The 15,665-nt window shown below is 40.6% G+C and overlaps 1 protein-coding gene across 2 annotated transcripts in view; it reads left to right on the top strand.

Moving 5' to 3' along the window:
* Window positions 1–10,239: 10,239 nt before the first annotated feature.
* CCDC141 (coiled-coil domain containing 141) overlaps window positions 10,240–15,665 on the top strand; it is a 125,616-nt gene continuing 120,190 nt past the window's right edge. For both annotated transcript variants that reach the window (XM_075180514.1, XM_075180513.1), the window contains exon 1: window positions 10,240–10,639. In XM_075180514.1, the coding sequence (XP_075036615.1) occupies window positions 10,538–10,639 (102 nt within the window). In that variant the 5' untranslated portion in view covers window positions 10,240–10,537. The remainder of the gene's footprint in view (window positions 10,640–15,665) is intronic.

The raw sequence follows: 15,665 nt of genomic DNA on the forward strand, positions 1-15,665 counted from the left end.
ATTGTAAATGAGGCACCAGGGGGGGAAACAGCTGATGTCCATGGGATGAAAAAGCCCATCGTCATGCCTGGTCAGAAGACCAAAAAATGCACCTCTTCGGTCTGGAGTTATTTTTATCCAAATCCAGACAACCAATGTATGGCCATATGTAGCTTATGTAAAGCTCAAATAAGCAGGGGTAAGGATCTTGCCCACCTAGGAACATCCTCCCTTATACGTCACCTGAATAACCTTCATAGTTCAGTGGTTAGTTCAGGAACTGGGGCTAGGACCCTCATCGGTACAGGGACACCTAAATCCCGTGGTCCAGTTGGATACACACCAGCAACACCCTCCTCGTCAACTTCCTCCACAATCTCCATCAGATTCAGTCCTGCAGCCCAAGTCAGCAGCCAGACTGAGTCCTCCTCAATACGGGATTCATCCGAGGAATCCTGCAGCGGTACGCCTACTACTGCCACTGCTGCTGTTGGTCGGTCATCTTCCCAGAGGGGAAGTCGTAAGACCGCTAAGTCTTTCACAAAACAATTGACCGTCCAACAGTCGTTTGCCATGACCACAAAATACGATAGTAGTCACCCTATTGCAAAGCGTATAACTGCGGCTGTAACTGCAATGTTGGTGTTAGACGTGCGCCCGGTGTCCGCCATCAGTGGAGTGGGATTTAGAGGGTTGATGGAGGTATTGTGTCCCCGGTACCAAATCCCGTCGAGATTCCACTTCACTAGGCAGGCGATACCAAAAATGTACAGAGAAGTACGATCAAGTGTCCTCAGTGCTCTAAAAAATGCGGTTGTACCCACTGTCCACTTAACCACGGACATGTGGACAAGTGGTTCTGGGCAAACGAAGGACTATATGACTGTGACAGCCCACTGGGTAGATGCATCCCCTTCCGCAGCAACAGCAACAGCTGCATCAGTAGCAGCAACTACAAAATGGCGGCTCGTGCAAAGGCAGGCAACATTGTGCATTACAGGCTTTAATAAGAGGCACAACGCTGCCAACATATTAGAGAAAATGAGGGAAATTATCTCCCAGTGGCTTACCCCACTTAGACTCTCATGGGGATTTGTGGTGTCAGACAATGCCAGTAACATTGTGCGGGCATTAAATAGGGGCAATTTCCAGCACGTCCCATGTTTTGCCCACACCATTAATTTGGTGGTGCAGCATTACCTGAAGAGTGACAGGGGTGTGCAGGAGATGCTTGCGGTGGCGCGCAAAATTGCTGGACACTTTCGGCATTCAGCCAGTGCCTACCGCAGACTAGAGGCACATCAAAAAAGCATGAACCTGCCCTGCCATCACCTCAAACAAGAGGTTGTGACGCGCTGGAACTCCACCCTCTATATGCTGCAGAGGATGGAGGAGCAGCAAAAGGCCATTCAGGCCTACACAGCCACCTACGACATAGGCAAAGGAGTGGGGATGCGCCTCAGTCAAGCGCAGTGGAGACTGATTTCCGTGTTGTGCAAGGTTCTGCAGCCATTTGAACTTGCCACACGAGAAGTCAGTTCCGACACTGCCAGCTTGAGTCAGGTCATTCCCCTGATCAGGCTGTTGCAGAAGCAGCTGGAGAAAGTGAGGGAGGAGCTGGTAAGCCATTGCGATTACAGCAAGCATGTAGCTCTTGTGGATGTAGCCCTTCGTACGCTTTGCCAGGATCCGAGGGTGGTCACTCTTTTAAAGTCAGAGGAATACATTCTGGCCACCGTGCTCGATCCTCGGTTTAAAGCGTATGTTGTGTCTCTGTTTCCGGCGGACACAAGTCTACAGCGGTGCAAAGACCTGCTGGTCAGGAGATTGTCCTCTGAAGAGGACCGTGACATGCCAACAGCTCCACCCTCATTTTCTTCCACATCTATGGCTGCGAGGAAAAAGCTCAGTTTTCCCAAAAGAGGCGCTGGCGGGGATGCTGATAACATCTGGTCCGGACTGAAGGACCTGCCAACCATTGCAGACATGTCTACTGTCGCTGCATTGGATGCTGTCACAATAGAAAAAATTGTGGATGATTACTTTGCTGACACCATCCAAGTAGACATGTCAGACAGTCCATATTGTTACTGGCAGGAAAAAAAGGCAGTTTGGAAGCCCCTGTACAAACTGGCTCTATTTTACCTGAGTTGTCCCCCCTCCAGTGTGTACTCGGAAAGAGTTTTTAGTGCAGCGGGGAACCTGGTCAGTGAGCGGCGAAGGAGGTTGCTTCCTCAGAACGTTGAAAAAATGATGTTTATAAAAATGAATAATCAATTCCTCAATGAAGTACAGCACTGCCCTCCAGACAGTACAGAGGGACCTGTGGTTGTGGAGTCCAGCGGGGACGAATTGATAATGTGTGATGAGGAGGAAGTACACACTGTAGGGGGAGAGGAATCAGAGGTTGAGGATGAGGACGACATCTTGCCTCAGTAGAGCCTGTTTAGTCTGTACAGGGAGAGATGAATAGCTTTTTTTGGTGTGGGGGCCCAAACAAACCAATCATTTCAGCCAAAGTTGTTTGGTAGGCCCTGTCGCTGAAATGATTGGTTTGTTAAAGTGTGCATGTCCTATTTCAACAACATAAGGGTGGGTGTGAGGGCCCAAGGACAATTCCATCTTGGACCTTTTTTTTTTGCATTATATGACCAATCAACAGTCGTTTGCCTTGTTCAAAAAGTAAAACCAAATTTAAAAAAATACAAGAAATGAAACCAAAAGTAAAATGCCGTGTCATAATTTAAAACAAGAGGTATTGACGTGCTCTAAAACTACTGTATTGTTGTTTATATTTTATAAACACTACACTTGAAAGCTTGAGTCTTTCAATAAAAAAGTAACTGTCCATTGCACGACTATGTGCAACAGGGACAGTTTTTTGGGTTTACAAAGTCAAACAATAACACTTCGACCCTGTCTGTCTGGGATCTCAATGACGAATTGTCTGTACCATGTTTGGAGGAGGTATTGTGGCCCCGGTATCAAATTGGGTACCGGGGCCACCCCACTATGCAGTCCAGATACTTGTTTGGTGGAATTCTGACACGTGGAGGGTTTTTTAATTATATTGTGGCCTCGGTACCAAATTGTGTACCGGGGCCACCACACTACGCAGTCAAGATAGATAGATGCGTATCATAGATAAAGTACATTCAGTGGTGTGGGGCAAATTGAAAAATATTCAAAATGCACTGACATTATCAAAAACAAGAGGTTGTCACACGCTAAAACTCCAACATGTATATGATGGAGAGGATGGAGGAGCAGCCGTATGTGTAGTGTAATGCAGACCTGTTGAAGGTTTTTTATATATTTTATTGTGGTGCCCAGTGCCCACTCCTCTACGCAGTCCAGGTACATTTATTGGTGCGATTCATAAAAGTTCAGGGTTTTTAATATATTGTGGTGACCCACTCCTCTACGCAGTCCAGGTACATTTATTGGTGCGATTCATAAAAGTTCAGGGTTTTTAATATATATTGTGGTGACCCACTCCTCTACGCAGTCCAGGTACATTTATTGGTGCGATTCATAAAAGTTCAGGGTTTTTAATATATATTGTGGTGACCTACTCCTCTACGCAGTCCAGGTACATTTATTGGTGCGATTCATAAAAGTTCAGGGTTTTTAAGATATTGTGGTGACCCACTCCTCTACGCAGTCCAGGTACATTTATTGGTGCGAATCATAAAAGTTCAGGGTTTTTAATATATATTGTGGTGACCCACTCCTCTACGCAGTCCAGGTACATTTATTGGTGCGATTCATAAAAGTTCAGGGTTTTTAATATATATTGTGGTGACCCACTCCTCTACGCAGTCCAGGTACATTTATTGGTGCGATTCATAAAAGTTCAGGGTTTTTAATATATTGTGGTGACCCACTCCTCTACGCAGTCCAGGTACATTTATTGGTGCGAATCATAAAAGTTCAGGGTTTTTAATATATATTGTGGTGACCCACTCCTCTACGCAGTCCAGGTACATTTATTGGTGCGATTCATAAAAGTTCAGGGTTTTTAATATATATTGTGGTGACCCACTCCTCTACGCAGTCCAGAAAGATACCTTGTTGCAACGTTTTGGACTAATAACTATATTGTGAGGTGTTCAGAATACACTGTAAATTAGTGGAAATGCTTGTTATTGAATGTTATTGAGGTTAATAATAGCCTAGGAGTGAAAATAAGCCCAAAAACTTGATTTTTAAACTTTTTATGTTTTTTTCAAAAAAAATCCGAATCCAAAACCTTAAATCCGAACCGAGACCTTTCGTCAAGTGTTTTGCGAGACAAATCCGAACCCCAAAAATAACGAAAATCCGGATCCAAAACACAAAACACGAGACCGCAAAAGTCGCCGGTGCACATCCCTAATTTTAAGGTGATGTCGACAGGACTGGAAGATAGTCTGGATGTGAGGAATAAAGCAGAGGGCATGTGACACCAAAACAGCGGGCTTGGGTACTGAGGAAATTGTGGTGTTATTGACAGTGAGGGAGATTTGAGGGCAGGTGGTGACTCTGGCAGGAGGGAAGACAATAAGTTCTGTTTTGGACATGATGAGCTTTAGGTAGCGTTGGGACATCCATGTGGAGATAGCAGAAAGACAGTTGGTTACACAAGATAGTATAGAAGGAGAGAGGTCAGGCGAATAGATATAGATTTGGGTGTCATCAGTGTAGAGGTGATATTGGAGGCTGAATGAGCAAATTAGTGCCCCAAGAGAAGAGGTGTACAATGAAAAAAGTAAAGGGCCAAGAACAGAGCCTTGTTGGACCACAACAGATAGTGGGATTGGAGGGGAGGATGTGCCAGAGGTAGAAACACTAAAGGAGTGGCTCGGTAGGTAGGAAGTGAACCAAGAAAGGACTGTGTCACGAGAGCCAATGGAGTGAAGGGTGTTTAGGACAAGAGGGTGATCAACAGTATCAAAAGCAGCAAAGAGGTCTAGGAGAATGAGTATGGAGAAATTACCATTAGATTTTGCAGTAAGTAGATCATTGGTCACTTTCGTGAGACCAGTTTTAGTGGAATGTTGGGGGCGGAAGCCTGATTGCAGAGAGTTGAGAATGGAATGAGAGGAGAGAAAGTGAGACAGGCGTTTGTACACGAATCGCTCAAGGAATTTGTAGGCAAAGGGGAGGAGAGAAATAGGGCGGTAGTTGGAAAGAGAGGCTGGATCGAGAGATGGTTTCTTTAGAATTGGTGAGATGAGCGCATGTTTAAAGGAGGATGGAAATGTGCCAGTGGAGAGAGACAGGTTAAAGAGGTGAGTTAGAGGTGGGCATGCAGTGGAGGAGAGGGAGCGGAATAGTTGGCAAGGAATGGACAGTCGAGTGGACAGGTTGTAGGGTGAGATTGTAAGATGAGTGCACAGACTTCATCTTCAGTTACTGGAAAGAATGAATTAAGGGTGGATTGAGGAATGTAGGTAAAGGTGGGAAGAGTGAGTGGAATTTGGCATGAGGAAATATCTTGTCGAATGGTGTCAGTGGTGTCACACACACATATATATATACTGTGTGATATATATATATATATATATATATATATATATATATATATATATATATATACATACATACACACACACTTACATACGCACAGTTTATAAATATAATAAATATATAGCAAAATAGGTTGCACATGTCCTGCTATACATTACAAGTTTTGCCCATAGATTCTTCTGGCTTATTACACAGTGTTATACATATTTTTTTTACCAGAATACCTAATTAAAAACAAACAAATCCCTTAACTAATAACCAAAATATATCAACTTAAAGACCCCAAAAACATATAACAGACATCCTACAAACTAGAAAACTCTCTCAGTATCTCACAATTGATTAGTCGCACTAGCAACGCTTAAGGAGGCAGAAAAGTCAAGATGGTAAATGAAAATTAAGGTACTGCTGCTGGCCTTTCACCAATCAGAATGTTGGGAGCCCCAGACAATTTAAGTTGTGAATGTCCAAGAGCTGGAAACCATCTGGTGGGAAACCACTGCAACAGTCACAGTGGCAGAGTGGGAGGAATCTGGATACTTGAAGGATGAAATTAAGAGACTGGAAAACAGAGAGTTAAATTCTGGAGACTCCTGAAAAATCTGGAACACTAGATGGCACTGGAAATGGAGCAACCAAATTAGACAGGAGCCTTCTGCAGGAAAAGGGGATTGTAACAAGCCAATTTCCAAAGCTAAATTTCACAGCAATGAATTGTAACAAATATTAATTTTGGTAATATTAACCAGCCTTTGCAAAGTGGTTTGTTGAAATACAAATATCACAGCCAAAACAATGTTCACGCAATTTGGTCACTTCTGTCATTAACATGTATTAAACTACAATCAGGCAGTTGTTTTGGAGGCTGGTTACATATCCAGGGTCTCCTAATGAATGTAACTAATGAACTAGAATATTCCACAATCAGCAAAATGTCTTTTTAACCACTCTTTGGTGTGTGTAATCTCATATATTGAATTTAGATTAATAATAATGCATATGATCGTCTGTAGTATCAAAGTTTACTATAATCATGATAATAGGAATACACATTTTTGAAACTCAGTTTTAGATGGTTGTTTCTGAATGGCCATCATATTTGGGTAAATACATTTCAGATTTTAAATAATATTAACTAATATTAATACTTGGACCTGTCATCCCAACAAATATGTCATAGTTTCCTTTTAAACATAATAAAATGTATTTTTACTTTCCATCTTATTGGCTTTCTGTTAAATGTGATCCGTATTCTAGAAAGCACAAAGTTGTATTGCTTATTAATAGAGATGGGCGGGTCCGGTTCTCCGAGAACCGAACCCACCCGAACTTTGGGTATCCGAGTACCGAGCTGAGCAGCTCGGTACTCTCCCGCCCATTCCGAATCCAAATCGAGGCCGAACGTCATTGTGACGTCGTCGGATCTCGGGACTCGGTTCTCGCGATACTTCAACTTTATAAATACACGCCTCCACAGCAATCCATTGCCATTTGACAGAGGGAGAGAGCAGGGTGTAGTCATAGGCTAATTAGAGCAGGGACAGAGAATACAATATTGTTCTTGCAATTGCTCTAACCAAAATCGCTAGTGCAGAGAGGAGGATAGAGGTTTATTATTTTTTCTTCATATTTGGCACTCCCCAGCGCTTTTGGGGTGTCCCCCATAATTGTGCATTAATATTTCTGGCTGTCAAAAGTCATATCTGTCAGCAGTATCTACTAAATAATTTTTAGCACTCCTCAGTGTTTTTGGGGTGTCCTCCCTAATTGTGCATTAATATTTCTGGCTGTCAAATGTCATATCTGTCAGCAGTATCTACTAAATAATTTTTAGCACTCCCCAGTGGTTTGCGCTCAGAATGGATTCAAAGCAGTCCACATATGATCTGAATGAGCAACCAGGTTCTGTCACCAGTCCTGATGTTAGTGTTCCCAGTACGTCATCTGGCCAAGGCGATGTCAAACAACAGAGTGTTTTCAAATTAGTGCAAAAAACAAAAACCAAAAAAAAATTTACTGTATTGAAGCGAAAAAGAAGTGTAACTGAGCAAAAGTTAAGTGACGATAAAAAAAAAATTGCAAGCATGCCATTCTACACACGCAGTGGCAAAGAGAGAATGAGGCCTTCACCTTTGGCTATTAGTGGCAGATCCCAAAAAGTTACCCAGCCTACAATTGGTGCACAACTACTGTTACGCGTCAAAGCCGAGCTGCAAGATAACAGTGAGGCATTACAGGAGAATATTTGCTCTGATTCACAAATGACAACAATCCCTGTGGAGAGTCCATCCAACAGTGGGATGTCTAATCGTGAGCATTCTGCTGATGTGTGCCTTAATAGCCCGAGTGTAGCCGGTGATACCCAAATTGAGGATGCCACTTTGGAATTAGAAGAGGATGAGGGGGAGATTTGTGTAGGCGACGAGGGCGCTAATGATGATGTTGATGATTATGATGCAGACAGATACCAAATTGCCTTTCTCAATTTCTATTTATATTCTAGATTATATAACGGCTGAATAGTTTTCTATTTTACTCCTAGTGGAGAGAGGATCTGATGCAGACAGATACCAAACTGCCTTTGTCCATTTCAATTTATATTGTACAGTATATAACGGCTGAATTTATTAGTATTTTATACAAGTGGAGGGGGGCCTAGAGAGACAGAAACCAAACTGGCTTTCTCCATGTCAATTAATATTGTACAGTCTATAATGGCTGAATTTTTTGTTTTTTTAAAAAAGTGGAGGGGGCCTATAGAGACAGAAAGCAAACTGTCTTTTTCCATTTCTTTACATATTTAACTATAAGTGTAGGGTGTAATATAGATTCAAAGACGATGGCTGCATTGCCAATATGCATAGATGGAGAGGAAGACAATCTGTTTTGTGTGTAGAATAAATGAAGGCCTACCAACGAAGAATTAAACAGTTTTTTTGGATGATTTATTACCTCAACAATTAGATTACTTATCTCTAAAACAGTTGGAGCACTAAATTGGGTTATTTTAGGCACAAAAACATGTATTTTCCAACAAAATAGCAAAACAAAACCAAACAAAACCAAAACCAAAACCAAAACACGCAATGGCGGTTTTGCAAAACCAAAACCAAAACCAAAACACGACGGTAATCCAGATCCAAAACCGAATCCAAAACCAAAACATGGGGGTCAGTGACCATCTCTACTTATTAAAGCTAAGTAAGCATTATAGCATTGGCCACTGGGGGGCAGTAAATCATATGAGTGTACACATGATTTATTTAACTTTACCCATGATATCTGTATTGCACCTACTTACACTGAATCCAAATATAGTTAAAAACAGGGGCAATGCTCAGTATACAATTTGCCTAAAAAAGATTACATGTAAAGTGAAAGAAAAAGGCACAATGTAGATTATATATTTCTTTAAAAACAGACTGGTACAACGTTTGTTTCATTTGTCTTCTGCATTGAGGGTCACTAATGTTAGATAATAGCTGCCTGTACTGAAAAATTAGAAACGTATGATCAACGTTTTGTATGAAGTGATGCTCATATCATATGAGGTGTGTTTGGCTGTCTATAAATGTTGTGTATTCAATTATCGAACACTTTGAGAAAGAGAATGTGTCCTGTTTTTAAGTACATTAAATTATTACATGCATTGGATGATAGCAAAAATGTTAAATTAAAAACCTAAACATTTTCTGAGCATATAACAATCATAGACAAGTATAGGTAGTTTTACATACTATTAATGTTACACTATTACACTGATATTATTACATTCAAAATACTTAATACAATAATATAGTTAATATACTTGCTGTAAATTACACAACATTATTGTACATTCTTTTATAATAGCGGCGCAATAAAAGTTGGCCCTAATGAAATTATTAACAACAATATGCAAATCTATGATAGTCAATTACATGAAATACAGGCAGGGTTGTAATTTCCATGTAGGCAAACTAGGCATCTGCCTATGAAGCACTGTAGAAGAGGGCAGCATACAAATGGTTTCATGATGATTTACTATTTTCCTTTTCATTTATTTTTTTGCTACTTGGTCTTTGCACAGATTTTTGGCATATGGGGTACACAATTGGTAATGTATGGGCCTGAGTCATTAAGGAGAGTAAAGCATAAAAAAGGAGTAACTTTGCACCTGGGCAAAACCATGTTGCAATGGAGGGGGAGGTAAATTGAAAATGTGGGGACATACTTATAGTTGGGATAGATCATGTCCTAGATCAGTGTTGGCTAACCTGTGACACTCCAGGTGTTGTGAAACTACAAGTCCCAGCATGCTTTGCCAATATAAAACAGCTTATTGCTGGAAGGGTATGCTGGGACTTGTAGTTTCACAACACCTGGAGTGTCACAGGTTAGCCAACACTGTCCTAGATCAACTTAAAATTTCAGTGTAAAAATAAAGCTATCAAGTATTTGTGTGCTAGATAAAAAAAAAACCAGTCAATATTTAACTTATGTGCAAAATAATAAACTCATTTACACCCCTTGCATTGTAACATGGTTCGTCCCGGAGATCAGTTACTCCTTTTTTTGCCTTACTTTCCTTAATGACTCAGGCCCTCAGTGTCTATTTATTTACTTTGTCAAATCTAAATGCAGCCCTGCACCCAGACGTTAGACGTCAGTATTCTGATTATAAGGTTCTCACTGATAGGGACAGTGGGAGCAAATTTGGCTCTTGTGACTAAAGTGACTTTATTTCCATGTGCATGTCCAGCAAGAGAAGCCGAGTACTGCAGATGGCCTCCACATCTCTGATAATAGTACAAGTGCACTGGCTGAACTGTGCTATGAAGTGAGGGGTGTGTCAGCTCACAAGCCGGAGGATGATAAACTCAATGGGACTATCTATTTTTAACCTCCTTTCCTTCTGCTAGTGTAATCAGGGCTGGCTGAGCTTTCTCCTCAATGATTTCAAATATCCCTGGTCACTACTTTTACAATCGATAACTTAGAGGAAGATCCTTTTAACTTGATATACCGATTTGCTATAGTTTCTTGTAAACTTGATCTGTGGGACATCATGTCTGCTGAAAGGAATTCTGCTGAACTGCTATCCACGACCACAGTCAGTTCTGTTGCTATCCAAGCAGGGGAATCTAGAATCGTAGTTGCTATTCTCAAGGTAAGCGGTGGATAATTGTCACTTCCTCCTATACTGTGTGTTAGGATAACGTGTGTCCACGTCATTATGTAGTGGGAAAAAAAACTCTGGAAAAAAGCTTGAATTACCATATATATAAATATATATTTTTATCATTATTATGACCTTCATTTCTGAACAGACAGTTTTAACCAGTAAGGAAACGGTTAATGCATAGCATGACTTTATGCAGTGCTTGTAACAGTATCGTCTCCGCTGGTATTTTTAAAAGCTGTAAGGGGTTAGTGTTTTAAAGAGCATTTAGACAGTGTTGTATGTCATGTGTACTGACCTTTCGCTTCCAGATACTCCCAGAAAAAAGTTATAAAAGCATGTACATGGCAATTTATCACTGTGTGTAACCTTTAACTGCTCCAATCGGGCTGGCCGTGTTTACCTGAACCAATTAACCAATAATTTTGTTGGTACAGCAAATGTGTTCCCACAGTGCAGCTAGTTTTGCCATCCTTCCAATTAAAGGACCACTAAAGCTAAAATAGAGATTGCTGTGTATAAACGAGATACCGATAACATTCACAATGACATATGCGTAAGCTTGGGAATTTATCAAAGCTTTATGGAGAAACCATTCCTTTCTATTTCTATGTACCCCAGACTTCCAGTGAATATGACGATTGTAGGGCATTGCATTTCAGCCTGAGCATACAGGACCACTAAACCCCGCAACTATTTTTTTTAGAACCATTAAGACAAAGTGCATTGTTGAGTTTTAACCTGACATTCCACTACAGTTCTTGTATTTTACGTTTAGTGGCTGTTTAACAATGATAACATCTGAAGTACATATTCTGCCGTACTTGCAATGCAATCAATGGTGGGCAATAATGAGGATAGTTATGGCAGTAGGTCTTAGTCAGGGCTTGATTATCCAATAGGCTAACTAGGCTGCAGCCTAGGGAGCAAAGATTGTTTTTGTTTTGTTTTTTTGGGTTGGTGGGGTGCAAGATTGTGATAGGGAGATGTATAAACTGAAATTAATTTTAAAATATAAGAGAATAGTTGTTCTCCAAAGTAAAAAGAAAACATAAAAGAAAAATGTAATAAGGTTTTAATCCATATTCCCATGGTAAAAGGAAAAGACAATGAGTCATCCTGGGTGGATGCTTGAAGATAAACGAGGAGGAGAGACAAGTATGGCGACAGGTCCCACAGTACTCTCCACCTGCACGTCTTTCACCCTCCGTAGCGACTGTTCATACTCCATTCTGATTTAAATGCAATGAGTGACAAATATTGCCGTGAACATTTTAAAAAGCCAAGTGGAACAGAGTTTCGAAAACACGCAAAAGAAAACATTGGCTGTGGGAGGGGGGAATGGAGGAAGCCAGATTTTAAATTAAGGACATGTTAATTTTTACCTACCACATATTAGTCTGGGGTGGAAGATGAGGCTGCTCTACAAGCATATTAGCCTAGGGTGGCCTGAACCCTTAATCAGGCCCTGTTCTTAGTACAGAGCTGTACTAAGATACCTAATTCTGCAGGTATCCATCTGCAGACAGGGCCGGTACTACCACTAAATATACAGACATAATGTCACTCTTCTACTGTTTCTAATGCCCCTGTGCCCATGTCCCACATGGGCCACTGACATAAGGAGTAGCTGTGAAGCTGACGGCTGCTGCTCTGCAATGTCAGTGCAACGCTGGCGGTGCTTGGCTATAATGTCACACCCTGAGCCACACCTCCCGCCTGCCATGGAAAGCAATGCCTGGGGGGAAGCACCAACACAGAGGGGTTGCCACTTATGGTGCTCTCAAGGCTTTTGCCGGCACTGCCAGCAGAAACCATTGTCTCCAAGGGAAGAAATCCCCAAACAGCCAGAGCAGTGTTAACCTGTTTCCTTGTGATTATCCTATTACTGTATGCTCACTGCAATGCCACCAGGTAGCATGTGTATTTCACACGTGTGTCTGTCTGATCTAGCATCTGTAAGGCATGTTGGCTCATGTGTTTTGTTGATGCTAGTAAATTCTGAAACAATTTCCAGATCAATAACACTATGCAGAATTTACTAGTTCACACAGGGACTTAGGGATATATTTTACTTAACTGCGGGTTTGAAAAAGTGGAGATGTTACCTATAGCAACCAATCAGATTCTAGCTGTCATTTTGTAGAATGTACCAAATAAATGACAGCTAAAATCTGATTGGTTGCTACAGGCAATATCTCCATTATTTCAAACCCGCAGTTTAGTAACTATACCCCTCAGTTTGCATACCAAAACACTGCAGCAATAGTAGATTTGTATTTGGTTCAATGAAAGCTACCCTCCAAATTCTTTATTTGGAGGAATGGTATACCTTTAAGAACTGTAGAATAAATAAGGGGTCTGGGTTAGGTACTAATGTTATCATAGCCTGAAACACGTCTTACTGTGGGTACTGATTCACAATTTGGTAAATTCTGATACTATACACAAGGTAATATATGTATAAGCTCCTACAAATAACAGAATATTGAGTTCCTCTTCAAAGAGAAAAATGGTTTGCCCATGTTTTCCTTGTGTCAGAATGCTATAGTGGCTATTTATGGGAATGCAGCCTCTCCACTCACTAGTGGGAACCAGTGACATATATTCATCTATGAGGAACAAAGCGACAGATGTCTAGTCTGAGTCTGCTCTCCTTGCTATGTTATTTTTCTCTATTTATAAACCACATTAGGCTCTTAAAGACATCCCGCGTCATGCTTTGCTGGTGGACGTTACTATCTTCAGTTCTGACTAGTTTCTGAAACTTATTGTGTGCGTTTGTGTGTGTTTGGGGAGGGGGGTATATTTGTGTTTGTCTAGACACACACACAAAATAATAAATATATATAATTACTAATATTCCTATTTTTTCTTTAATACCAATTTCTACCAACTAATTAGGCAGCACAGAAGGGGATTCTGCTATAAGAAAAAGAAAAATTATATATATATATATATATATATATACATACATACATACACACACACACAGTATATATGTGTGTCTTATATCTTTGTAATAATGACAATTTTGTAGCTCTCATTAGAACAGACTAACGCTGCAAACAGCTGCAGAACAAGCCATAGCTAGGGTTGCAAATGCTATTTTTAAGTCAATGTGGAATAGATTGGAAGTAGTGTTTTCCTTCTATATCTATCTTTTTATGCTGGAAGACCCTTAAATAGAATACATTGAAATGATTGAACATGTAAAAACATAGCATGCAGTTTTATTAGTGATCTACAATAGTTGATCCTTCATTCTGCTCTTTAGTAGCCCCCATACGACAATGAAGCCATTTTGGTTAACAAAACAAAATTTATAAAAAATTATACGGCTACGTTTCTTGGTGGCAACACTAGGGCCATGGAGACTGTCCCCCAAAAATCAGGACTGCTGGCTGTCCTTGACTAAAGGAATAGTATTGGGAAATATTACTTATCCTAAAAACAGTAATATTGCTAAATAAAATACTGGTAATCTCCTCTCTGAGAAGTAACAAAATAATTTAACGATAAACCCTATTACTATTACTATGTTTTATCCCCCACTTGAGTCCTCGCCACTTTCAGTCCATTGAATCCTTATCATCATCATCAGCTATTTATATAGCGCGACTATCTCACTCACATCAGTCCCTGCCCCATTGGAGCTTACAGTCTAAATTCCTAACATACACACACAAAGAGACTAAGGTCAATTTGATAGCAGCCAATTAACCTAGTTTGTTTTTGGACTATGGGAGGAAACTGGAGCACCCGGAGGAAACCCACACAAACACGGCAAGAACATACAAACTCCCCACAGATAAGCCCATGGTCAGGAATTGAACTCATGACCCCAGGGCTGTGAGGCAGAAGTGCTAACCACTAAGCCACCGTACTGCCCATCACCCATTCACATGTTCAAATTGTAGGTTGCCCAAGAAACACAGAAGAGAAAAATAATTTGAGATGAACGGTTCAATCGAGCAACTATCACATGACGTATTGATCGCACAGATCCCCACGGACTTACCACAACTCCCTTCTATTGTCCTCCTTGGCAGCATGGGAGGTGCAGGATCGCACTGTTTTTGCGAAAAATAAATGTGCTCTATTTGTATTTAACTAACATTCCCCCAAAAAATTGTTTACTGACAGTCTTCTTCACTTTCAATTTATCTACACTTTTCGTAACTATAAATTCCCCATGTCGTACCCTCTCACTTCCAGAAACTGAACTTACTGACTACAGACAAGGGAAGCAGCCATTTTGTCAGCTAAATAAATGCATTTTTCCCATTTACTATTGACATGGCTGAGGCATGAGGCTTTCTAGTTCCCCTAATTTATATTTATTACCACAAATACCCAACAGTGACATTTACCAGGAAGAAGTGATCAGTCTTTCTTTTGAACGTGCCCCAGGACTCGTCTGTGCCCCTTTAAATAGCCTCATGAGCCTAATGCTGAAAATGCTGAAGGATCTATTCCATAGTTGCCAACTGTGTTTTTTCCCCCAATCAGCCCTGACATTAAATAACATTCTTATTTAATAATTAGGCCTTTTCCTCCCAACCAGCTTCAACTTTAAATCCATGACATTCACATTTAATAAAAAAGATTATTTCCCCCAATATAGCCCCGAAATCAAATTACTAGCATTCACATTTAATACAGAGGACGCACATTGTATTAATAGGCTCCACATAACCTTAAACCGTATAACATTAACCCCAAACACACACTCCGGGCCTGATTCATTAAGGAAATTAAGACAAAAAAATTACTAAGTTTTCACCTGGACTAAACAATGTTTCATTGCAAGGTGGGCATAATAGTTTATTATTTTGCACATAAGTTAAATACTGGCTGTTTTTTCATCTAGCACACAAATACTTGATAGCTTTATGTTTACACTTAAATTTGAAGTTGATCTAGGACATGCCCTACCCCAACTATAAATCTGTCCTCACATTTTAAACTTAGCTCCCCCTCCAATGCAACATGGTTTTGTCAATGTGCAAAG

This window comes from Mixophyes fleayi, chromosome 7 (genome assembly GCF_038048845.1).
Source record: "Mixophyes fleayi isolate aMixFle1 chromosome 7, aMixFle1.hap1, whole genome shotgun sequence".
Lineage (NCBI taxonomy): Eukaryota > Metazoa > Chordata > Amphibia > Anura > Limnodynastidae > Mixophyes > Mixophyes fleayi.